The 27,769-nt window shown below is 35.9% G+C and overlaps 1 protein-coding gene across 2 annotated transcripts in view; it reads right to left on the reverse strand.

Annotated features, from left to right (window-relative positions):
* The window catches only part of AKAP6 (A-kinase anchoring protein 6), a 287,348-nt gene that overhangs the window by 130,657 nt on the left and 128,922 nt on the right, over positions 1-27,769 (reverse strand). Inside the window, exons 6-7 of one of the 2 annotated variants that reach the window (XM_027791675.2) lie at positions 17,376-17,472; positions 15,937-16,103 (exon numbers count right to left, since the gene is read on the reverse strand). In XM_027791675.2, coding sequence (XP_027647476.2) covers positions 15,937-16,103; positions 17,376-17,472 — 264 coding nt within the window. The remainder of the gene's footprint in view (positions 1-15,936; positions 16,104-17,375; positions 17,473-27,769) is intronic. The other variant, XM_027791676.2, reaches the window with a different exon arrangement.

Here is a 27,769-nt window from a genome sequence, read left to right on the forward strand (position 1 = left end):
GGCAATAGACCAATTTAAAGTATTCCCCAAGTCTGTAATTATGAGAAAACAAAAAGGTTCAAAGGATTTTAGAAGCAGAAGATGCTTTCTTAGAACTGTGCATCACTCCATACAATGAAACTATAGAAATATATAATGAACAACAGAACTGCAAATTGAGCATCATCCTGGAAGTTCTGGAAACACCCAGAACATTTCCAAAACCTAGAATATTTTTTCTGTAGTAAAGTCAATTGACACTAATAGTATTAGTAACTGGGTTTTCCTCACTGCAGAAAACCCTGTCCGGTAACAATACAACAAATAACCACCGTTTAACCTTATTGGTTTTATTTGATGCATTAATATAAAAGCAGCAAAAAATCTTTTGGATAGCATGTTCTCCTTTGTTATAAATAACTCACCCTGAGATTCTTTTCTCTTTGCAACTTTATAAGAGTGCTAGACCTCTTTTAATGTCACAGTTTTTCATAGCATAAACACAGTATAGCTTTTGGCTCTCAAATAGGACCTTGAAAAGTTGCCATGACAGCATGGAGGATTCTGTTCAGTTTGCAATCCTCTGTATGCTACGCTGTTCCTTTCTTACTAAAGTCTCTTAGCACCTGCCCAGACATGCACTTGGCAATGTGATTAACTTCTATCATATAGCAGCCATTCTTCTGCTCATCATTCCTCCATGTGAACAAAACAGTGTTTAGCGTTTTGTTCTGGTAGCGTGTTGGTTTTGCTGCTGTTATTTTAAAGCACATTACTGTGTCCTCGGGTTAGAAAGGCAAGTACAAAAAATTCTGTTTCAAGAAGACTAAAAGGTGGCAAGATATGCGATATTCCTCTGGTCCCCTGAGAGTTCATTTTACAGTCTCATACCTCTTCTCTAGCCCTCCAGCATTTCAGACTTATTCCACAGCCTATTCCTGATATGCCTTAGGGAAGGGGACAACATAGAAAGATGGAGCAGGAGGGCTACTCATGTATTAGCTCAGCCCTTCCACCTAGTAGCTGCTGTTTCAGGTTCCTGGGAGCCCCAGCCACAGCCCAACTGGATTTTGTGTGGCTGGAAGAACAGCAGCGATACTGTCCCCACTTACCTTCAGGATGAGGTTCTCTATACAACAAGTACTGAACTTAGCATGGAACTATAAACTGAATACAGAATCAATTCAGTGTGGCTGCCACCACGCATCAGGTTTATAAGACAGATCTTTTTAGGCATCAAAGGATTTTTGCTTTAACTTAGCAAGAGTTTTGAGAACACATGCAATTGTATTTATGAAAAGAAGTTATTTTTTACTCAAAAATATACCGCCTGCATTTGCTACGGGTCAAGCTGGGATTTGTTCCTGAATCAGTCACCCAACTCTCATTCTAACAGCATACCTCTGAATAGTTTTATACTAATAACTGCTCTGTAGGGACTCTTGAAATGATAATATATTAAAGACTCATCAGCCTATCAGAAGAACATGTAATTTTATGTTCATTACTTCTTGGTTCCTGACTATAGAATTTGGATGGTTGCACCTCAATTAAAAGTTGAATCAAAGTTAATATAATTTAAATAAAAACTTCAATAAAAAGTTAAAGTTCTGTTCTTAATAGCATTAATACCCTCTAATGACCGCTACGGTCATTACCACTAGATAACTGACCTTCTTGAACCTCTCTTCACATAGAAACCTTTCTCCCAACACAGTCAATTATTTAGCAGTAATGAGTGCTCTGTAAGAGATTATTGTTTAACCAAGTACCTTGACACACTGCTTTTTCCCTGTTATCTCTATTCTTCAACAAATGGTACATTTTTTTCTATTGTAAGCTTTTTTAGTTCTGCAGATAGAAGGCTGTGGTCTTATTCTTTCCCATGGCAAAGCTTCAGATATAATTAAAATCTTGAAAATTAGGGTGCTATGAAACACTGTGAGCAGCAATTGTGGCCCTGTAAGACAGAGCAGTACTGAGGGCAGGTTTGAGATACCTAGGGAAAATGAGGGACACAAAAAGAAATATTGTTGGGGGTGAAAAGACCTAATTCTCTTAACAGCATGTGGACAAAAGGAGGAAAAAAGAAAAATGAATTAAAAAAGACAAAGATTCAGGAGCATAAAAGAAGTGAAAGGGAAGACAGAATGAAAGAACAAATAAAGAAGAGCAAAGAAAGCAAGGGAAACAGATTTGGGTGGACAGAATTAATTTTCATAAAGAAAGAAATCTTTTTGGCAGCGTCCTGGAAGCATTAAATGTTAAAGGGTCTTTGGTACTGTAGAAGTGTGAGAATTACTGGTTCAGTGAGCTCAACATAAGGCTGAAAGACAAAACTCCTGAATTCTAATTACAGCTGGCCTAATGACTCCCTTAAACTGTGGGGAAGGCTCTTCACCCCTCTGCCTCAGTTTCTTTCTCTGTAAAATGTAAAAAATATTCTTTTTTTCAAAAGGCATTCTGAAGTTTAAGTATCCTGTGCTTCAGAAATACCAAGCATTAGTAGTTAGTAATGCCATTAACTATGTCCTCTTCCCCATATCTTTCTTTAAGATGTCACGCAGGTTATTTTGTTTTCAAGTTTTTAATACAAGACTCCAGAAGCACCTTCCAATTCAAATGCTCATGTTGAAGTACCTCAACCATTTTGCACAAATTCAGGTGTTTTTTTTCCTAAAAGATGCTTAATCAATTTAACAGAGCAAGTATATTCTAATCAGTTTATTTTGAATGTTCTGATCACTGTTGCTTCCTCTGGCTCCTCTATACATGAAGCGAGCTACAGTCAGATTGTGGAACGATACCTGATGAATGTATAAGAAATACCAGTGTGCTATGCTAGAAATAACATAGTAAAAATCAGACATTTAAAATCTGCATGTCATTGTTATATGTTACTTGCTCTATGAGAGGGTATTTTGGCACAAAATACATGAAAAAAGGTCCATATAATGCCTTAATCCAGTATTCAGAAAAGAATGTCCTAAACAAGTCCTTTGCTCATTTAAAAGCAGTAAATATCTTTTAACGTCTTGGACGAATTCTCATCTGCTCTCTTTCCTTAGAAAAGGGCCTTGAAACCTGAAAAGGGGGAAGTAATACATTTTCCTATTGCCAACACTGCTGCTATTTAGAAGACAACACGGGAGACATTTTTTCAAATTATTTTTCTACACTAATATGTAGTCTAAACGGCCAGCTTTTTTCAGTATATCTGTTACATTGATTGAGGTTTCCTCGGTAATGGAGCTACTTTGCTGAAAGGGGACAACAGAGAACAACAGGGAGAGGGCCTTCAAAGCAAACTGCTTATGACATACCTCCTATCTTAAAGGGGTTAAGCTAGATTTTTTCTTAATGAGGAGATTGGAGGAAAGTGCAATATTCTATTCAGTTCTGGAAAATACTACAGGTAGCACTGCTGTATATAGAACCTTGTCAAGTAGACAGTTTACTACACTGGAAGAAAATGGAGCAAGAAGGATTTTTTTATTATTTGTATAAAATATATTGTTCTTCCAGGCTGTAGTGAAATAGTTTCTATTTAATTGCAGAGAAATCCTAAGAAGGTTACAGCAGTGAAACATTAAAATTCTAAGGGCAACTAATAACATTAAAACTTTATAGCCCCAGATAGAATAATTTAGACAAAAACAACATGAACATATGTTTTGTGTAATAATAACAAACATTTATAGCTGTCAAGAGAGAAAAACACAGGTTTATGCACACCTTAATGGCGTGCATGGGTGAGCATGAGTATATTTAAAACATAATATATTACAAAATTGACAGCAGGCATGACTCTTCTGGGTACTATGTTAAATCAATGAATAAATTACCAAAAGTGTGTTGTGGCTGTTTGGATGTGTAATTGAGCTTAACGTATGTAGTGTTATTTCAAAAGAAACTGTTCAAGGAGTTTCTAGACCAATCCACTATGCATCTTTACTAAGCTGTTTACAAATAACAATAAATGAAACTGTCTCACAGTAGGAAGGAAGTTTAGTTATACGCATTACGTAAATGGGGGAAAAGTTAATTTTAATATGTTTTTCAAGAATTAAACCCAAACATTATAATATTGCTAGGATTCACTGAATTGGAAATCAACATTTTTCATGTTCACTTTTAGATTTATTTTAATTAGCTGATACTCTACAAACAAAAGTCTTTGTACCAGTACATGTCAGGAAGAAGTCCACTGAGATAACTATGGATGCATCATGCAATATCTATACTAAAGACTAAGAATCAAGGCCCAAATGAATGAACTAGCAAAAACATGAACTTAAATATATTTATTTCCTTAATACATTTCCTGTCCAACAGATAGACAACATATTTTAAAAACATTTTATTAGATTAGAAACCTATGAAAGTAACTTTCTAACCTTATTGTTGACTTGTTAATAACAAAAAAAAAAAATCACCGATTTACAAACTAACTCATTAGTTGTCATATTTAGAAAAAAGCTGGGCATCTACTTCCATTCCTTGTTTTAGGGCTGTTTCATCTCACTACACCCAGGATTTGTGTAATAGAAACTGGTCCTATTTTCTTCCATTCCTCTTTATATTTTGCTGTCCTAATAGTACTGGGTTATTATACAGTGCTCTAAACCCTTGCACCTCAAATCTAAGATAGGAAGGGCAGCCTGTACAGGTTAATACTTGTACTTAACATCCTTGCGGTCTCCAGGAAAACTTGCCAAACCAACAGCAAGTACAGAAAAGACAAGCTGACCTCAGTCACCTACTTCTTGCACCTCTCCTCCAAACTGAAATGACAGTCCTCAAATGTACACAATCATAAATGCACCATTCTAGACTTCTGTTGCATATCATAGCTTTAAGTCATAGTATTTCAGAACACATGGTGCCGAACACTTAATTGGATCTGAACTTTTTCCTTTGCAATTTTCTCTCTGTTCTTACCATTTCCTTTCATGATGTGACCTATCAGTATCAACCATATTTGTGATGTTCTTAGGGCTCATAAACCCAAGGATTAAGGTATTCTATGCTAAATGCCTGGCTCCTTTCTATAACATGGTTGTAAAGAGGAAAAATAAGATGAAGAAATAAAGTGTACATGCCCAGATGAGCTATTCTTTCTCTCTGGTCTGATGATGGTTCATAAAGCATGCTATGGGGCGATTATAAAAGAATATGGCTACCACCTGTCTCCTGGTCAGAATTCCCATTTTACATTTAAAGCCATCTTAGGTTAACTGTCATTAATGTTTACAGCTGCCCATGGGATGTAGCTAAGTGCACTACTACCACACATATTTTTCTGTAGTTACTTCCAGGTGTTTAAGAAACAAGTCTAGATTTCTAAATGTGATGCAGCCCCAATCATACCTCTCAGATTAGTCACACTACCCTGGGTAACTATAATTATCAATAAATTAAGACCTTCTGAGATATTGTGGTAAAGGCTTAATTAAAAATCCTGGCAAAATACAAAAAGAAAAGTACTACAAAAAATATTATCCACAAGTTACTAGACCTGACATACAAACTTGCATATGCTTTTACCATAAGCCTTTTGCAGTCTTCTAATATGTAAGCCTATGTTTCACCAAGTGCTCTGCTGAAAAGGTTGGTTTTTTTTTCATAATGTAGATACACATAAAGACGTTAGATGACACAACACTCAGCATGGTATTCTGTTGCCTTTTAATAGATTACCGTACAAAACTAACAAGATCTGTAACATCACTCTGAATCTAAAAGTTTAAGTGTAGTCAAGTGTACTATGCCACAAGACATTTAAGAACAAATCAGATTTAAAATGCTGAATGTCCAACTAGATTGTTCCTTCATACATTATTTTACCTGATTTCGCTTTTGTGACTACCCCAGTGAAGAATAGCTGTTTTATACATACAGCTGAGACTAGAACGGAAAGATTCTACAGATTAAATCATTGCTAGAAGATGTTGTTCTGAAAGACTAAAATAGGAACTGAATTGGAAAAAAAGGAAATGCCACCCAATCACACTGACTATAAAAGTAATTAAAATACTTTAAAAAGAATAAAAACATGCAGAAGATAAAATTTAACTTTATCTAATAGTATCTTTGTTCACATCAATGTTTCTTTTGTTCTCTATTACATATTTAATCACTCCTAGACATCAACCATAACAGCAAAAACTCAAATACTGAACTGATAATTAAACACAGTAATATTTATAAGATGTTAGTTTATTCTGTAGATACGAACACTTAATTTAATGCACAAATACAATGAAAGTAAAATTTCTTTTTAAAGATCAGAGGAGTGCCATGCCAGTCACTCTTCAATTGAATAAAGCAGTAATTCTTGTTTTCAGAGCAGTAATATAATTTTAATAAAATGACAAAGATCGAATGCTATTAACAGAAGCAACAATCTTCAGTAATGACAATTGGCAATAGCATCCACATTAAGCTGCCATTTTTAAAGTATAGGATTTTCAGGAGACTATGTGAAAAGGGAAAAGCTAGATTTTTAAACATGATTTTTGTGCAAGCAAAACATGGTGGGAACAGTTTAGCAACAAAAATAAGAAAGCACCTCAGTACAGGAGGCAAGCTGAGTTTACTCCACTGAAGCCTGCACTACCAGAGGTAATCAGGATAAGCATGAAGTGATTCTGTGTTGTTACTACCAGAGCTAGAAAAGGCAAAATAGGCTAGCGGAGATAGTCAAAGAGAGCCCTGTAAGCCCAACCTCTAACTCTTATGCCACATTATCTAAACAATCCAAAATATTTATCATTGTGATGACTGGTAAACAACACGTGGGTAGAACAGACATTCAAACTCTATTGTTTGAGCTGACCAGAACCAATTTTGTTTGCAATTTAGCTACAATGTCCATAGAGTACCAGCTTTCAGTCCTACTGCCCTTCCATCTGGGTCTGACCACGCAGTGAACCCTGTGAGAAGAGTCTCCCCACACACTCCTGTACTTTGTTTCGCTTGTGATCCTGGTGAAATCCTTAACTATTCTGAAGAGCAACAGATGGCATGGAGGGCAATGGAGCAGGGATAAGAAATGAGGAAGGAAAGTTAACTGAAAAGATCTGAATTTCAAATAATTTGCTTTGTTAGTGATCACTATCTACAAAGCCAACCACAAACTTGTTCCACCAAGACTTTTCAGTCAGCTAGTATTCCTTCTTTTCACTTGCTTATTTCTGAATTCAAACTCAAAAAAATAAATAAAGAAAAAAGCTGTTTCTCCTGTGGCTGTAAAAACTTGAAGGGGCACACCGGATTCTGAGCCCACACAGGAAAAAGAGAAGTAATAGCTCCAACAGCCTATCCTAGAAATTTCTGCTTTGAAGTGGGAGATGTCCAGTTTTCAGTAAAATGAATCTGTATATTTGTATGTGCATGTTACTAAACACTTATTAAATGTGGATTTCTCTGGAAATCTGAGAAGCATGTGAAACAATAAGCAGACATGAATAAGAACAGCCTTCTACCAATATTCACTGCTGAAAATACATTCTATTAAAACTAACAGAACAAAAATGCATAAATAGAATTGTATAGAGAAAGCAGAATGAACAGATACTGGCAAAATAGAAAATCAAGGCCTTTGAGTGGTTAATACTTAGTTTAAGTCACTTAAGATAAATGTGTTCATATGAATACATACACAAATTACACTCTTGTCTTTGTATTTTCAAATACAGGCCAAGCCCAACTGGGATTTTTGTCTAAATAAAATGTCGGAGTTGTCCAGTTATGCATGCGAAGTTACAATAGCCTAACATACTTTCAGAGTTTCAGATAATAGCGTTCAAAGATTCAAATAGCATTATGATAAAATTTGCCCCTTGGGCGTATGTCAGTTTAAATATCAGTTCTCATCAAGTTCTCAGTCTGCACTTGTTCTCAGTGGAGTGATTTAGATTTAAAACATCTTTCAAACTGAACTTGATCTATGTTTTAATAGAAAGTAGCTTTCCTTATTCTTAAAGTAAAAAATCATAATTTCTTTGCTAACTGTTTAAGTGTAACTGTTTCTATTAACAGTGATGGCTGTTAAAGAGCCTACAGTTGCCAAAAGTCATCAATATACACTATCTAGAATCACTAAGGTGTAAAAATTATAGAAGCATACTATAAGTACCACAGATACCTTGGAGTCCTTGTTCACATCTTCAGTTAGAATATGACTTTTAATATTTTTGTAGGAAATATCAGAATATATTGGTTTAAATACATACCTATGTTTTATAACAGGATTTAACATTGTGCTTAATAGTAGATGCAACTTAGCTGCAAAAATACGACTTTTAAAGTACAGTACTCTGCATTTTATACTTGCTAGTGAGCTCAATAAACCAAAGATAAGGTTACTTTTAGATTCACTGGAAAAAAATGAGGAGCTTTGCTACTGTTTTAGAAATCTGGCTTGTTAAAGAGTATCAAAATTATTTTAGATACCATGAAAACAATATTGTCATACAGAATTTGCAGCAAATATGCAAGGAGGTTGATGGATATATGAGAAAACAATCTGAGAACTAAAATGGGACCCAGGTTTGCTTAACTAAGACTTCAGGGACATAGTATCATTGAAAACTAGCAAGATATTTAGTTAAGTTGTGATATAGAGAAGTTTTAACAGGGCTTATGTAACATGAAAGAAAAGAATGAAAGAAAGAGGATGGCGCTCGTATTCATTTGTCTTATTGCAGTCCAAGCACGGTCTGCTTAGTTTCATTCCTTTCTCCGTGAAGCGGGGCTCTGAATTAAACACAAAACTGTTCCTCCTGCTCACTAAAAGTCATACAGTTAACAACTCGGGAGAAACATCTTCCAGTAAATACCAGTGAATCTACCATGTGGAAGCTGACTGTACATTCAAGAGCCCTAAATCTTTTTTGGGGCACCTCAAATTTTTTTGCTTTCAATCATACAGAAAAAAAAATCTGCAATTATTTGAACAAAAGAAACATTTTCAAAATACAGCTCTCCCAGATACATAACTTTTAAATTCTTCTATCAACTAAAAATGACTTCTAAAAGCAATGGTAAAGTGTTACTAATCCATTTACAAGCACACCTGCATAATGCTGCACTTCAGCCATTGAAAAATGTAGTTATTATCACAACATACTCCCACCAAAACAATGGGTGAGATTCATCCCAGGTGGCCTCAGTAGTGCAGGCTGTGGATTTCCAGCCAGTGGTGAGGAAGGCAGTGGGGAAGAACCACACCATCTCTTTTCCTGTGAAGCAGCCCACTGGCACGGTCCACAGCAGGCTTACAGGGGCACAACGTGATGAGGCTACCAAGGACATGATTTGATTAACAGCATTTCCCTGGAAGATCTCAGCTGTGTAAATCCTTCTGAAAAGCCAGCTGGAATATAACACTCTTCCTCCAGAAAAAGAACAATAGTTCAGACACCTGCTCAGGGTGTGGTGGGGAGAAAGCCCTTCTAAAAGAGCTGACAAAGGGAAGGTTTTAAGGTTCAGTTTGCTTGTGCCTATGTTTGTGAAAAAGACCTTGGTCTAATGATCCTAAAAATTCAACTTTTATGAGCTTTGAAATTTACAATCTTTCACCCCAAAATTACTTGCTCATTTAAAGCCTTTTAACTAAGCAAGAACTTGTTCAACTACATAATTCCTTTACTCTAGGATAGACACAAAAGACAAGACAGAAGAATCTTAGCAGTTTTATGATGAAGCCGAGGCATTCTGTGAATATTATTCTGTATGGAATTTATAAATTTAAGATTGCACTCACTTAGAAACTTAAAGGAAACTTTCTATACATAGAAGATTACATGGCTACCTTGTCTTTGCATGGGTTTTTGAAAGCTTCTGCTTATCTCAAGAAAATTGTTCTTCGAAATGTGACAAAGAAAGGCACTTCCTTGGCAAGGCACAGATTTTGCCGATTAAAACCCCCATACCAGAAAGGTACTAAAAAGTACTAAAGTTCTGTGTTTTCTTTCTCTCTATACTACAGTTCTCACGTAAAATTTTCCAACTAATTCTCAGTCTAGTACAATACTTTCAAAAAAGATTTTCTGCCCAGTTGTCATGATCACATCTTTGATACCCTTCAGTAGATTCCATTTATCTGTATTTCTTGTTTCTACAAGACTCACTATAAGTCAGTCCCATTCAATTTTCCATATGCAGGCTGTCCTTTTACCAATGCCGGCTTGTGCTACTACACAATCTAAAACACCCTTCTGTTTCCTTTTATTCATCCACTGTAAAATGGTGTGTAAATTATGGTTTCACCTCTCAAATCCTTCCTGAAGATACTTTATGTTACAATGATGGCTAGGTCTGTGCACATTCTAGGTGATGTCTGTAAGATTAAAAATACTTAACTTATAAAGCAAGGTATTAAAAACTAGCAAACTGAGGAAGCAGAAGTGTCTAGCTGCACTAAAAGACACAAATATTCCTTCTTGTTTCTTAGGTTCTTTTCATTGTTACACCAACATAGCTTGTTTTGACTAGCTTGGAAATTCTTAATGGACATTTTCAATCCCGTATTTGGATAACAACTAATATAAAAAGAACTCAGTTGTGTTTCACATGCTCCAGTAAAAACACTAATAGACAGGCTTATTCCTCACAAAACCAAAATTTTGTCTATCAATTTACAGAAGGATTTTGGAAATACCACTACCCTTTCTATCCATTTGACCAACTCATCCAACCCCACCATAGAGGCTGACACATCAAGAATACTGTAATGTCACATACTAAAATACCTAAATCCAATAACTGTCAATGCATTTTTTTTCTGAGTAGGGCAGAATTAACAGCATCATTTCTACTCAAGAGTGAGATCACAATATCTTTAGTCTAGACTTCCAAAGTTACAAAAGATTCAGAATTGAAATGTCACATGAATGATTTTAAACTGTTCAGCTGTTAGGCACAATAATACTATTTATGTACAGACAGCATTTTAAATATTCAACAATTTAAGACTATGCCGCAATGGCAACATAGCAAAACCTTCTGTTCTAATTACAGGAAATCACTTCCCCTGTTACCACCTTTTGCAGTAGCGAATGGTGAGCTACAGACTTGCAGTAATACTTTTCAGCACAGAAATAATTTGTAAATACTTTGTAAGGTATTATAAGGAAATTTATTCACCAGTGAAAAGTAGTAACTATTTAACTGTGCCCAGCACTATCCAGTTGTTCTGAACAGAAGAGACTAATACATTCAGCTGAAACTGCAAAGAATTAAGACAGCAGATGGTAATTACTGATACTGGAAGTAAGCCTGGATAAAGGTGGTTGGAATTTAACTTTAATGTCTGATCTATAAGGTGTTGTATTCACAGCATAAAGCTCTCTCATGTCTAGATGGGAATGTGGCTCATTATGGACACATTAGAGAAAAAAAATAAAGCACAAACTTTCCTTGTACATTTCTTTTCCAAGAAAAGACTTGATTAAGCCATGAGATAACCGCATGGCATGTGTACCACCAGATGAGGTTCCCTTTCCATATGTCTGTACCATGTCAGAGATGGAAGTCTGATTTTCATTTTATTATTTTTCAAATTGTTACTGACGAAGTGATGGCTATTTATTTGACATTTTATTCCACAATATTAAGAACATGAGACGTAGGATTAAATGCATGTGTCTGACACTGAGTTTGTGCATGTAGAAGACAGAGAAAGAGAGACTGTAAAATAAATAAATTCAGTTTGAGGTGTGAAGTTTCAGAATTCTTCTGTGACTTAAGAAACTCCAGCAACCCAAGTAAAATGATCCCTCTAGCATATGCTATTCCTGCCTAGATGCAACTAACTCTCTGTTATCTGTTGACAATATTTAAGACTGTCCCAATACAGACTTTGCCTGTTTTTAAATAATGGAAGACATCAGAAGAAATACCAGTGTGTTGGCTTTTATATTACAGCACATGCATCATACTGATGTCTGCAGATTAGAAATCTAGAGCTGATAAAAGACACTGAGAAAAAGCAAAATGTCGACTCACAAATATGATATTTTTCTGTACTGATCATAAAGATGCCAAAACACTTCATTTGTATATTCCTTTTGTATCAACATATTAATCTAAATGTTGTAGTCGTAGCAGCATGATATGATGGCCAGGACATTACAAGTCTGAAGTAATAAAGGACGGACTGTTACCATTCTCTAACCTTTGGTCTGTCTTGTCCATTTCACAGATTCATCCTCATATTAAAACGTTAAACAGGATGCAATTGTTCTGGACTGCAGTGCTAAGTCCACGAGTTAGGTCTGAGACCAGTGCCACTATAAAACTGTCTGTCAAGGAGTGCTCCCAGAATCTCAAACTGAGGTAGATATTAAACAGCTTCACCAAGTTTTATTTTTTTTCATGAAAATCACTTTTCTATGTACTGAAGACCATTTATTTAGAATGGCTGTAAAACTGTAAAATTATGTGCAATTGAGTGGGAGATGATCCTTGACGTGTGGGATGCTTAATTACACATCAAGAGGAAAATAGACTGGTTTTCTTTTTCCCTTTATACAAAGGCTTTTTTAACCACTTTGAACTCTGTTATCCTGAGCCATCTATTATTTCTGTGATTTAGGTTTACTTTGTTATTATTTTCACCTCTCCTTGTAATATTCTTTAAATCCTTACTGTTTCTATCAATAACCCACTGACAGACAAGTCTATCAGAGAGTTATGACAATCTTCCCAAGAGTGCTTTTCACCTGAGACAACAAAGTCAGATTTCAATGTTCTAAGCATTAGGCCCAATGCCTTAAACAGTTTCATGCTTGTTTCTCTGAAGCTGGAATGGAAAAGCAGAAATATTTTCCAGTAATACAGCAGTTATTCTGGAAAGGAACATGTCCAGAAGTACAGACTACATATATATTTCTAAAGTACAGTGCTATCCTTTTAACCTACCAGCCTTTACATTCTGATGTTTTGCTCTGAACTGTTACATAAAAAACAAAATTTACTTCAAACATTTACTTGCAGAACAAAAATATCCAGATCCAAAAACTGTAGTAATGAACCAACTGTCCAAAAGCATGTTGGGAGTAAAACTTACAGGTGACCCTAAGAATAGTATTCCATACAAGTTTCAATGAAGGAGAATGTCTGCCATGGGCATAAGTTAAACACTTAACTTACGGGGTCTTCAGAACTTTTCCACCAAACAATGATTTAAATAGATCAGGGTAATACTCAGGCAATAACACAGCCACTAGATAAGAAAGTTCATCTTTTTATTTTTCAATACCACTCTTCACTGTTCATTGAAAGCAATACTGTTCCAGTAGGCCTTTCCTGATGGAGAAGTGGCCCAATTATAGAGTTTGTTACAAAACAAGTGGTCTCAGACATCTCCAGAAGGTGAAAAAACACAAGATACATACACATATGCAAACATTCATCCTATTTTCCGGATATTTTAGAATATTACTTACTATTTCCACGGGGAGAAAACCCCTACTGTTAGCTAAGTGTCTTAAGATTCTGAAAGGAAGTCATATGTATTGTATGTCATGTTTACTACTCATAATGTTAGATCAGTACTTGTTGGAATGTATCATGGCAATTCTGACATTTATTTTTAAAGGTATTTCTCAATGGGGTAAGAAGGCAAAACCTTATATCCTTCAATTTAAGCTGAATACAGTCATCATTTGTTTCTTTATAAAAATGACTGAATAACAGTTATAGTAAATACTTAAAGAGGAGACCTAATTGTTTTTCTAAGATTGTACAGAGAATGCAATACCTTAGAAAAGCTTAGGCAAGAGAAATATTTGAAATCCCTTGAGTCTTCTACAGCAATCACTAGGAACCACTACGAGATTCATATACAATAAAATGAAAAATTTCATAAGCAAAATCTGAATTCTTGAATACAAATGTTGACAATGTATTTCTAGAGTGCAGAATGTCCTTCTCTCCCTTCCACTCTCCATTGCTTGCATAAAAGATGCTGTAGCACTATGAAAACATGTTTAGAAAGTCCTAAGGGAAAAGTTTCCTAGGGTCTTTGAAATTTCTTCTTTTCCTATTTCTTTACAGATTTCTAACACCAGCACTGTTCCTGTAGCTTCTCAAACAAGGCAAAAAGAAAAATACCCTCTAGATATAATCTTTAGATTTTCTATTATACTTCTCAGGTTCCTTTTGGCTTTTCAAATAAATGCAAACTGAAACCTACAGTTATATTACCAACTGTATTTTAACATTACTTAATCTTTCAGCATGAAGAGGTAGATGGCATTTGACTGCACTATTGCCCGTATTTATAAGAATCATACAGGGATGTGATTTAATTAATGAATTAACCTGAAAATACTTCTTGTTTGGTCTATTTTTTTTTTGGTCTATTTGCATTTTTATTTAACTGTAGGCACAAAAAAAGCATTGCTTCAGGCTCCTATCTCTATGATGAAAAGCACAGGGCAAGGACCTACCACCTATCTCTATGAAAAAGTTACTGCAACATAAAACATGCCTCCATTTCTCCCTTTTGAAGCAAATATTTGAATATAATTACTCCAAGCTAGGGATTCCATGATTTCCACAGCAAAATCCAGCTGAATTTTAGACCAGTTTTATGTGGTTAGACTTTTGGCCATAGATGAGTCAAGCTATTCAGTGTGGTCATACTATTGGTGGGGTAGAACCTGAGCTTTGAGCTATTCTGTTTACTTTAACAGACCTAACTATGAAACCAAGTGTTGCTCCACTACCTCCTTTCTAAAGAGCTGCGTGCCACAGCAGCACCTTCCACCACGCATGTGATGAGGACTATCAGTTCAAGTTGTGTCTCCTGCATACATGTCTTTTCCTGAATTTTTGTTTCATTGTTATCCTTGGCTCTTCCTCCACCATCTCTAGGAACATTCTTGCTATGTAGAATTATTATAAGAAAACACCAGAACATTTCATGTAATCCTAGACAAGTCACTCTACAAACTAGTTCACTAGGAAGCACTAAAGACAAATGCAAAGAATTGTCTAGTATCAGAATTTGAAAATCTATTCAGCACAAACATCTCTGTTATTTCTAGAAATCGGAATTGTGAATTTGTCTACAAATCTGAGCCTGCTACATGCCAAGACATTACGTTATTGGATTGTTCTGCTGCATATTCTTTGCTTAGAATGCATTGGAAAAATCAGCACTTCTCCAATGCACCTTCCCCCAACCACCTTTGCTTACTACTGATGATAATGAAAGGTCATGGATCCTCTGCCAGTAGTTCCTATTGTGTGTAGTGTCCCCACACTACTTGCACCAATTTGAATAAGCATGTTTTGTATTCAAAATGCTCTTACAAATATTAAGTTTGGCAACTGGTAAGTACTAAAGCCCCCTTTAATAATTAATACCCACACAATTATGATAGGTGTCACTACCTTATTCTTAAAGTACTTGTTGTATTTAACACATGCACTATTACAGAGGACTTAAACTCAGAGCAAAAAGATTTGTGAAAAGGCATATGACCTTCTTCCCACTACAATGGCCATCCCCTAATTAAGCAATGCATCTGATAGTCATTAACAGGAATGAGATAATGAATCACTTTCTCTCTTCTTTGTTAATTTGCTGTAACCAAGCGGCTAATGGATGTCAGAGCTGAGTGATTGCACTGATTATAGTGATTTATAGTTGCAACAAAACAATTTAAAACCATTCTGATTATTCATGTTAAAGATGCTTTATGTTTTGTTTACTAAATGTTTTATGTTCCCCCCCATGCCCCTCTACACACACAGTGAGACAGGTCTTCCTGGAAAACTTGAAAGTTCTAAGATTTTTTATTGTTTCAGAGTAAGGCATTTCATTTTGTTTATTAAAAAAAAGTTTACCCAGTAGAAATGAAAAGAAAGAAAACTTCAGTGGTGCCTAGTTCAAAAGAAGACAGAAATAAGAGGAAATAAGGCAAACTTCAAGCCACTTACCTTAGGGCTCCCAGTCCCTTCCTCATTCTCTACAGACACATCAGTAGCCAGTATCTCTGCTTTGATGATATCCAGAGCCCTAAGAATCCAGCTGTGTTGCCGTTTGATTTGCCTCTGTAGTTCCTTCCATTGACTTGCAATCATCTGCAGCATGTCCTTCAGTCCTTCTCCACAATGAAGGGGAAAAGAGTTAAAGCTGTAAACTCAACTGCATCTTTAAATATTATTCTTTATTCAAAGAATTAGCAGGATATTTAAAAGAATAATTGCACCACAGATTTTAATGTATTTTCTCAGCAATAAATTCAAGCATTACCTTTGTTCATACTGCACAACAGTGCTATATGGTAAAAACATTTCTTTTGGCCATCAGGTTAAATTCTGATTATGTTTCAGCTGATGATTTCAAGAAAAGGAAAATCCCACATAAACTGTGATTCCTATGCAGTAGGGAATGCTCTGGTAATCTGAACCTCTAATATCTAGTCTTTATTTCAAAACATTTCAGAATCTTCAGAATACATTTTTTGTAAATATTATCTGCAGTTTACACATTATCGTTTCCTAAGTATATGATGACATGCACTACCCTTCTCTGTTATGGTTTCTATACCTTTTTGGAACTATACATAGAAGTCACTAATTTCCTATAGCTTTCACATTACACAGATGTCTGATGCTGTGAAACAATAGAGGCACAATGTGAAAGAGGCACATGATCAGAAACAATAGAAGCACATGAGCAGAAAACAGTAGACCAAAGGATAACTTCAACCAGGACGAAAAGCATGTCAAATAGGCCAAAATTAAGATGACATTCCATATCAGTATATGCTGATTAAAACCCTACTATCATACAAGTCACACAAACACCTAAAAATATAGGGGGGGGTGGGGATAGAGATAGGGAAATAAGCATATCTCTCCTCCTCCTCTCGATTTAAGGCCTCTGCAGAAGACAAGCCTAACCAAGGGAAAAAGGTATTTTTAATTTATTCCTCATAAATATATTAAAATCAATGTAAGAATTAGTTTAAGTGGCAAAATAAAGCTTTACCAATGCAATTATCCATGCAGAGTATGTAAAAATATATATATATTTGAAATCCTAATTCATTATCTTAATGTTATTTCCATAGCACCTACATCAAAGAATGTGTCAGTGTGAAGTTTTCAGTGATGTGATTTCAATTGAAACTCAGCTGAGCAGCAAGACCAAAATAAAATGAACAGACTATTTGCAGGCAGTATTTCATTTTATAAGTATCACTGCATTGTATGCAGTATATGAAACATTTATAAATCTTGAAGGTCAATCTGATAATGTAAATATTAATAATACATAAGGAAGTGAATATATGCAGTAATTTACAGCAATGCTTCTTCATTCTTTAATAGTCTGGAGACATAAAGACTTGCAATATTTCAGAAGGATTTACCTGATTTGTGAGATACAATAAGCTCAAGAAGTTGACGTCCCTCTTCTACCACTGCTTCTTTTAAAGCACAGTGGCTATCTACATTCAACTTAAAACTCTGCAAAAAAAAAGAGAAGAAAAAAAAAGAGGAAAAATCTCAGTATCAGACATTGGAGAGGCAGTTATCATAAAACACACGTACAAAATTACTTGCTGCTTTTTATCAAGAACCACATCCCTATTTACCCAATAGCCAAACTAATTTGCGATACTAAAAGCTATTGATATTTTGGATCTGGGCTCAAAATGTTTCCATTAGATCAGCAAAGTGCATCTGTGTTGAAACAGCTGACAAATCTAGAAATTCATTAGGTTTTATGAAAAGTCACAACCCGTAGGCTATATCTGGAGTAACAGTGTTCTATAAAATACACTAAATTTATGCTACCACATATGAGCTCTGTATTTTTCAGATTTCTTTGAAATGTTGGTGATAGCACTATTTATGAAACCATAAAAAATTACAGCATTGAATATATTGGCCTTATGCGCACTCATACAAAACTATTAATATTGTGTTTCTGAGTTTCTCTCGTATCCGTTTTCAAAGAACAAATCAGACTGCTTTAGATCTCTGCATTCTTAATTTGCAAAGCAAGTATTTTTCATCCTTTTTTCACGAATATTTTTACTAGTTTACAAAGGATCTCCGCTTTAACAGTGATTAAAATATTTTGTTTCTTTTTTTAATTTAATTTTTATTTTTACAAATTGCATTAAAATCTAGTGATAAAGAAAGGAACTGGAAACATGATCCAGTACTATATGTTATGCCATTTCATACACTACCAATAACTTGGATAAATTTGTGAATTATTTGCCAGAGCTTCTCACTCGTACTTGTGTGTAAGAAAGAGAAACACAATACAATAAAGAAAGGGGTACTTGCTGTATTTAATCATAAACCATGTGCAGCCCTGAACACACACACACACACGCAACTCTTGTTCCCTTTGAAATGTCTATGGAATGAATGAAAACAATATTTGACCCCTTGGAAGAAAACTGTTTTGCCTTCTCTTGGGAATGAGTTAAGTAGATGATGAAAGAGATGAAAGGAGACTGCAAGAGTACATTCGCAGCTTCTGGGTTTTATAAAACTTATTTATAAGTCTCCAAATACTAGTGACTATGTTAGTACTGAAGTAGCAGCCACCACAAAATACTCAAAAGCCTTCATTTCTTAGGGAAGCAACCACTTCCTTTCTTTCCTAACTTCTGTAGTCAGGCTGATTGGTGTAGCAGAAAATAATATTGCCTGAACTGTAAAAAAGTGATGTTCTTTTACTATATTTGTCATGGTTGAAAGAGGCATCTTGCTCAGGCAGACTAAGAGTCTCAGGCAACAGTGTACCTCACACTTAGTGACAGAATATTTTTAAGAATTCTCCATTCAAATAGAGCAATAAACAAGAATTTTGCTACCTTCAGCATTTTGCCTAGTCCAATTTTCCTTGGATGGGCATCTGAATACATTGTTTCGTACCAGCTGTTGAACAACTGGGGCAGCCGAGAGAAGTTAAGAAGGAGAAAGGATGCCTAGTTTACGTCTGGCCCTTTCTTAAATCTAGAGTTTTATGAACTCAAATCTAGAAGTTCTTTTTCCTTCGTAAGAGCATGTCTGAACAAGCATTGACAATATTTAATTTTCTGTTTACTTAAAACAGGCTTGTACTGAATAGTTTGTAATCATGCACTTCACAGGAAATGCACTATGCGTGTGCCTCACACAGCAAAAGAGAACCTAAAGGACCTGAGAGTAGGTTGTGTAATTTCATATAATTGAAGTTGAGTATAGATGCAGCTGGATGTGGCAGTGTCTCGAGATGATGTGGATGTGTTTGATAGGAAAATTGGAAAAGATGAGGTATTCTTTTTCATTAGGAAAAAAAAACGAGGCTTGGTGTCCTAGAAAAGATTCATTTAACATAACGCACCAGATACTACAATACAGCTTGATTTTCAGGTGCACCTATTAACCAGTAATAATGTTAAACTGAAGAAGCAAAATATGATGAATAAAGATGGGGCCAAACTTCTGGGATTTGACTAGCAATATTCTCCTTGTGCAAAATTCTGATTTTAAGGCTAAATCATGTGTGGCACAAATACTGTGAACATACATGAAATTTAGCAGAAATAAACTCTTAACAGCACAGAGCCGCCACGTTGTGGTTTAACCCTAGCCAGAGACTAAGCCCCACGCAGCCACTCACTCATTTCCCCCCGGGCAGGATGGGGGAGAGAAGCAGAAGAGTAAAAATGAGAAAACTCGTGAGTTGAGATAAAGACAGTTTAATAGGGAAAGCAAAAGCCAGACACACAAGTAAAGCAAAAGAAGGAATTCATTCACCACCTCCCATCGGCAGGCAGGTGTTCAGCCACCTCCAGGAAAGCCGGGCTCCATCACTCAACAGTTATTTGGGAAGACAAACACCATCACTCTGAACATTCCCCCCCTTCCTTCTTATTCACCCAGCTTCATATGCTGAGCATGATGCCATATGGTGTGGAATGTCCCTTCGGTCAGTTGGGGCCAGCCGTCCCAGCTGTGCCCCCTCCCAGCTCCTTGTGCCCTGCCAGCCCCTTGCTGGTGGGGTGGGGTGAGGAGCAGAAGAAGCCTTGGCTCTGTGTGAGCGCTGCTCAGCATTAACGAAAACACCCCTGTGTTATCAACACTGCTTTCAGCAAAAACCTAAAACACAGCCCCATGCTAGCTACTGTGAGGAATATTAACTCTATCCCAGCCAAAACCAGCACACACTAAAAGAAGGGAACCACTCATGTAAGTTTAAATACCAACAGAAGAAAAGGAAATTGTCAGTTGATGTAGGTGAAATGTGAGTTTTGGCTTTAGAATTATATATGTATGTATAATTCCTTACAGGTGGTAATTTCATAAGAAAAAGAAACAAATGGACAAGGAACGCTGGAAAGAATAGCCCTCAATCAGGGCATCGGTGTTCATGGTTCCTCATACCGCAGGGCTGATAACGTGACACATGAAAAAGGAAGAGTTGAAGATGTAACAAGTATTACATGTTTATACAATGGAGAGATGCAAATTTGCACAGCTAAAAACAAAATCAGGTGAAATATTTAGAATGAAGGAGGAACTTCAAACATAGAGGTCCTCTCCCATCCCAGATATTTCCCGTTCGTTCCCTACTGTTTACTTATGGCATCTGGAAAATTGTAACTCTAACAGCGTGCGACCCAGGAACTCTGCTCCCCTCCTCCTCTGATCTTCCCTGATAATGAATGGAGCCTTTGCATTTGAGGAGAGGAAAGGAGAAGAGGAGGGTAGTCAATTAATCAAAGCCATTTTACCAGACACATTTGCAGCTATGGAGCAGTCTAAATATCACACATGAGCACATATACATTATGGAAAATGCATGTGCATTGGCCTGACAGCAGCTTTTTAAACAACACATTAATGTCATCCCTAGCACTACAGTGTATATAATGTAGTTTACAAGCTGCAAGAAGCAAAACATCCTTATGAAGTTCTCTGCACTTTTCCCAGTCACCATGCATCCATATATAAATATCAACTGTTCTTATTTAGCAAGAAAGGAAAAGTGAGGCAGGAATCATGCAGTTCTGTTAAAGCTACAGAACTGTAAATAAACAGGAATAAAGACTCCAAAACTGTAAGTACAAAGCCCCAGGAGTGCTATCTTCTGTTGGCTGCACGGGGCCAAGGAGCTCAGCCTTCACAAAATGAAGCTGTCCCCTGACACTTAGCAAACTGATTGATTCATTGGGCAACAATACTGCAAGAACCTCCATGGGGAAAAAGGCACCTCCTGATCTATACTGGGCTCTGAACACACTAAAAATAAGAGTACTTTTCCAACATATTATAATCTCGCCCTCTCATCTTATTCGCCTGTGCAACTGGGGATGAGAAAAAATATTTGAAAAAATATTTATTTGAAGTTCCCCTGAGGATATATTTTACAGCTGTAGATACTTATATTTAGGAAACTTCTACTGAGTAGCTATCCTACAGTATGTACATATTGAGCTCTGATATACAATCTTTCACTGTTTCGCAACCCTCTGTTCTTAACAAATCTTTGTAATGTGATAAAGCACAACTTGGGTCTTGACCTCTTCATATCTGCAGTAAGGGAAGTCAAATATTGAGTATTTTTGTTTCCAGAGGCACACAGACTTTGTGTAAGCATGTATTTTATTTAAGTCATGATGTGTCCGACTAATGATTTCTAGAGTACTTTGCATCTCTGAAACACAAATAAGCAACTAAGTATCATGTGAACCTAAAATGTATATGTTAATATAGATTACTTTAAATGACACAGCAGATTACAACTACTGCCAGATGAAGGTAATGTACTAAAATAAATATTTTAATTATCTCAGTCAATCATACTATTAGTGTGTGTGGAGTACTGGGCTACCCCTGAGACCTAATTTTCTTGAGGTTCATTTTTTTATGTGTTTGAATACCTTTGAGAAAAATATCACCGCTTCTAGGGTATTTATTTTTAGAGCAATGGTTTAGACAATTCAACTTTAAGTGAGCTATGATTTTAGAATTTTAAATAGAAAGCTTAATTTAAAATTTCCTATAGTCATTTGCATTTTTCAAGAAAACCACAGTATTACTAAAGTAGGGACTTCTATATTTAGGTACAGTTGAATGTATGTTTTTGCTAATAATGTAGCACATTTAATTACAACACCTTCTGTGACAGATAGAATTAAATTGTGAAATTTAGAGTGATGGGTACAGTTTCTGGTAGAAAAGACATGTGATTCTTTCACTGAGACAATCCTGGAAGGGTAACCAAACTCCTGCAAATATTACCAGCCATGCTGTGGTTTGGATAGGTAGACAGTTTCAACTCACAGTAAAGTTCCAAGAAAATGGAGCAACAAATGTGTTTCACTTATTTACTAAATATATGCCATATACCAATAATCTCCAAGAAAAAAAAAATGTTGTTTTTTTTTTAATTATCATATTACATTTTTCTTAAAGGGAATATTACTTGAAACAGATCCTGAAAATTTGTTCTGATATTCTTAATATACTTTTGCAACTATGTTGGTCCTGGCACAGTTACCTCCCAATAGCTTGCTATGACAAAATACCAAGATATAAAGTACTGAATTCAACTTTTGGTTATGCAAAGATAGCGGGTTTTGGGTGGGGTTTTTGGTTGTTTTTTTTGTTGTTGTTGTTGTTGTTTTTGTTTTGTTTTGGTTTGGTTTTTTGGTGTTTGTTTTTTTTTTTCCTTGAGGAGTTCTGACCACACAGAAAGTCTCTGTCTGGTCACTGTCTACTCTCAACATACTCGAGTTAATAACCTAATAAGCCATGTAATAATATGGTACTTTCACACTCCTGAACACTACCTAACAATGACATTCAGTAAATCAAAAAAATAACTACTATGAAAGCTGCCCTTATGTTAACAAGGAAATGGTCATATATTTAGCATTCTAATGACATAATAATAAATACATAATTAATGGGTCAATGGTTATATAAAATGGGTATTCATATGCAATTTGTACATGGAAAAAGATCCTATCTTCTATGAAATAGTGCATTTCACAGATCTACAAATAGATCATCAAACTATTTGAGTTTTTAACAATTGGTGAATATCTTGCTTAGGAAAGCCTTACATTTTTCATCAGAGATATAAAGCTTACTCACTATTAGAAGTCAGTAGGATATGTTTTCCTGGGCATTAAATGTTACATGTGAAATGGTTCCAGTAAATGTCTCCTTTGATCACATTTTCTATAAAACCTAGGTGAGTATAAAGAATTTTTTAATTTCTTCTTTTTTTTAAGCTGTATTTCTGAGTAACACTCCACCTATTAAACAGAACACAAACACTATGGAAATGCTTTACGAAGCTCCATAGTCAAGGTTTATTTTTACCACAACAGCAGACATTCTACCTTTGCTTTCTAAGGAGAACATGGTGAATCCACTTCTGAAGCTGCAGCACCCACTAAGGATCTTTTTCTTCTTTCCCTAAGACGGAGAACATAACCTCCCTACAGCAGCGATGGCCAAGGGGCCAATTATCACCAACTGCTAAGCAAATTTCTAATGCCTAATAGAATATGATCATCATTTTCCTTAGATGAACCACACAGTATTTCCTTCTGTAACTGATGGGAGCTGGTAGATACTTTTTAAAATTGGATAGCTAGTGGAAAGATGTCATCTTCTACTCCCTGCAACAATGAGAAAGCTTTAAAAGATTAATTTGTTGGGTTTCTCTGGGGGTAATTCCTTCCATTGGCATCTGTAGGCAGATAAAACTGGGCAAAATAACAGTATCACTATCTATGTTGATTCACAATATCAGATTATAATCTAAAATGCCTTTAAAATTGACATAAAACTGATCTGGGAACCTCACTACTGAAATCCCACAATCATCATCTTATGCTGGCATTGTGCCACTGTAGATGTAGATCAGATGTAAGGTGGTTTGACTGCTCAGACAATTTCTTTTTGTAAGTTTATCATTCATTTAAACATAGTATTAACTGAACATTCTGAGTTCAAAATGCTTAGTAACGAGATAATTATAGCAAGCCCAGGAATGATTTTACCTTCCAATCACCGATATGCATTCTCCACCTTTCACTTGATCTGAATATACATTTTGCCTGGGAGGACCCAGCATATTTGTGAACACACAGACTGGTGGGAGTTTAGTGAAGAGCAAACAGAATATGTTTAAAGGTGGAAATGGTAGAAGTTTATAAGAAATAAACAAGACTGACTAAATGATGATTAAGGGCCATTATCAGCTACTTATATTCCATGAATCTGAACACCAAGCAGAAAGAAGACTTATTAGCATAGTACAGTATCAGAGGGTATAGTAGATGGGACTAATGGAATTAAATTAAGAAAAAGTCAGATCTATTAGATTGTGTAATAATCTCCTAAGGGAAATAGTGAAAGCCCTGATCCCTTGAGACCTTTAAATAGATAAAATTGTAAGAGTAAGAACTATAATACAAGGACAGAGAGCAGCCTAGGTCTTTCGCATACCGTCGAATTTGTGACAGGCCAAAAAATCTAAATACAGTGGGGAAGGCTCTACCCCAGAAGTCCTACAGTAATTCACACTTTTGTAAAACCACCTCACCCCTTTCTTCTCCATCACAGCTTCTGCCATTCCAGTACTAGGCAATCAATGTCTTTTCCCTTTGTTACCTCCTAACCGTGAATAGCACAATCTTCTTCACAGTAAATACTTTAGGTTTCCCAGTTTCTGTTTCTCATTTCTCATGGTGTTTTTCATCTCTTCAGAATTTAGCCAAGTTTTGAATGCCTAATTTTAGACGTTGAGAAAAAAGTATAGCTAGCCCAACTCTCCAGGAAGCCCTTTTTGCAGATTTAGTTTAGAAGGCATAGAGGCTATTTTTGCAGATGCTTCCAATTTCAAACTGTCCTGGTTTCAGCTGGGATAGAGTTAATTTTCTTCCTAGTAGCTGGTACAGTGCAGTGGTTTGGATTTAGTATGAGAATGATGTTGATCACACACTGATGTTTTAGTTGTTGCCAAGTGGTGCTTACCCTAAGTCAAGGACTTTTCAGTTTCCCATGCTCTGCCAGTGAGCAGGTGCACAAAAAGGCAAGAGGGAGCATGGCCAGGACAGCTGACCCGAACTAGCCAAAGGGATATTCCGTACCATGGAACGTCATGCTCAATATACAAACTGGCAGGAGCTGGCTGGGAGAGGTCAGTTGCTGCTTGGGGACTGGATGGGCATCATTCAGCAGGTAGTAAGCAATTGCATTGTGCATCACTTGTTTTTCTTGGGTTTTGTTCCTCTGCCTCTTTTTTTTTTTTTATCTCCCTTTTCATTATCTACTATTATGTTGTTGTTGCTGTTGTTGTGTTTTACTCTATTTAATTATTAAAATCTTATCTCAACCCATAGCTTTTACCTTTTTCCAATTCTCCTTCCCATCACACCAGGGTGGGGGGAGTGCACGAGCAGCTGCGTGGTACTTCATCACCAGCAAGGGTTAAACCACAACACAAACTCACGTAAATTCTCCTGCTGCCAACTCTGATTTCTTTTTTGTGTTTCACTACAGAAATTTCTCTCTGCTTTTGTCTAAGCATAGTACATTCATAAAAATGTTTACGTGAGGCTTCCTAAATTGAATCTCTGTTCATTATCAAGGGATGAGGAATGGAAGAACATGGGCAAGAAAGCACAGGGGCAAAATGGCTATACAGTGAAACAATTGTTAAATTGTCATAAGCACGGAGAACTGCACATCCAGTCCACCACATGTAACTGTCCTTGATCACGTCTTGTCTTCCTGACATACTCAGAAAATAATCCCCAGAAGTCACAGTCTTCTGACTCCTTTTTCTTTCAAGGTGACATTTGTCTAGCTGATCTTACACATTTCTAGGTATACTTCTTCCATCTGGAGAGACCCAACATGCCGGAAAGATATTTCACCAAAATATGCCTAAGTAGTATTGTCCTACTACATGCAAAAAAAAGCCAACCAAGAGAAAAGAACTTTCCAATCCAAAGATAAATTAATGGGGCACAGCAGCCTTGGCAAATATGGAGTTACTGGGGGGGAGGGGTGGATATAGATATAGATAGATATAGATATAAAATTTAAAAATAAATTTACTAACTTACAGACCAAAAAGCACTCACTGACACTAAATAACAGTATGTAGTTTTAGAAAAATCCTTGAAAGATTTTAGTTCTGTTAAAATTTCAGGGGAATATGAATGAGATGTAATTTGCTTTTTATATATGTACAGATATAAGGTTTAATGCAATTTAAAGGTGAACTAAAATGCCTTCTTAGCAAAATATACCTAACAAACTGAGATTCCAAATTATTAACCCAATTCATCTGTAGAATTAGGAAACAAAAAACCCCAAATACCATAGGAGGTGCAATGCAAAACATTTACCAGTGAAGACCTCCATTCATGTCCTGATTTTTCAATAATTCTGCTGAAATCTTTGGCATTGCAAACACCAAAACACAGTCAGCAATGCCATCACTTCTAGTACTTAAAGTGTGAATATTATGCCTTTGAGAGACATAGCACAGAACCCATGGGAGTGAACTAACTCTTGGCAGATAAGTAAAAGCAAATATAGTTTAAATGTTGTTGAAAGTGTGCTTGTTTGTTCTCTGAGATCCTAGCATTATATTCTTTTTAGTCTCAGAATTTTTTAAGAATAGATTTCATTTCACTTTCAAAAACAAATTACAGACTACATCTATATTGATCATGCCAGCATACTAAAATTTCAGGCAATAGCATATATATTAAGACATAAAAATCACAGTTAACAGAGTTTCTACACAAAGCATTATGCAATTCATTAATAAAATAATCATAACTTTAAAATCAAATTTTTAAAGTTTTGCAAAATCTTACAATGATAAATTAGTGTAAAGAGAGTAACCAAGTTGTCATTCAAAGAGAGATTATTTGGCAATTGCTATAAAGCTTCTAAGTCAGAACTACATGAAATACTTTTTACTGAAATTTCCTGATCAAGTTAGTACAGAACATTTTATAATGGCAGTTTGATTCCATTATATCATTACAGGCACTGAATCCCCTGCATGCAAACAATTTCTTCTGCAGGCCAGGCACACAGTGGACCCAGCGGAATGCCTAACTTTCACCACTCAGACTTACAGTATCTGTGTTTTGGGATACCTCAGCACCCAAGAGTTTTACTGTTATGAGTGGTGAGACTTGAGAGGGGATGAACACTGTAACACTGCCAAGTCATTACCCTGCTTTGTTCAGCTTCATCCACAAGTGCAAATGAATTTAAACCTTTCCCAAAGTCTGAACAATCTGGGTTTTAATGTGCTTCATGACAGCGTTTGGCCTTGTTTTCTAACAAAACTACATCAGATATTTCATACATACCCAGAGGAATATACCACCCTCTATATTCTTGCATGTAAAAGAACACTATGCTTTAAGGATCTCATCGTTCCCTCCTCCAAAGCAATAAATATTAGCTTAAAAGTATCCTGGATATTGGTGAAAATAAAATTCTGTTTTTTTCAAATCTCAAAGATCATGAATTATTTTAAAAAAAAAACCAAACAAACAAAAAAAAAAACCAACAGAGCAATATCATCGTTCTTGAGACATACATTAAACTTGTTCATACACTAGATTTCCATACACTTAGATCAAAAGACTTCAAAATCCTCACAAATGATGGAGTTTAGATTTTGGACATTACAATTTTCCCTTCTCCTTCATTAGAAGCAGCAGAGCTACTTTAGGGTGATGTTCTAATATTCTTTGCCTCTGGT

The sequence above is a fragment of the Falco peregrinus genome, chromosome 1 (assembly GCF_023634155.1).
Source record: "Falco peregrinus isolate bFalPer1 chromosome 1, bFalPer1.pri, whole genome shotgun sequence".
In the NCBI taxonomy this organism is placed as follows: domain Eukaryota; kingdom Metazoa; phylum Chordata; class Aves; order Falconiformes; family Falconidae; genus Falco; species Falco peregrinus.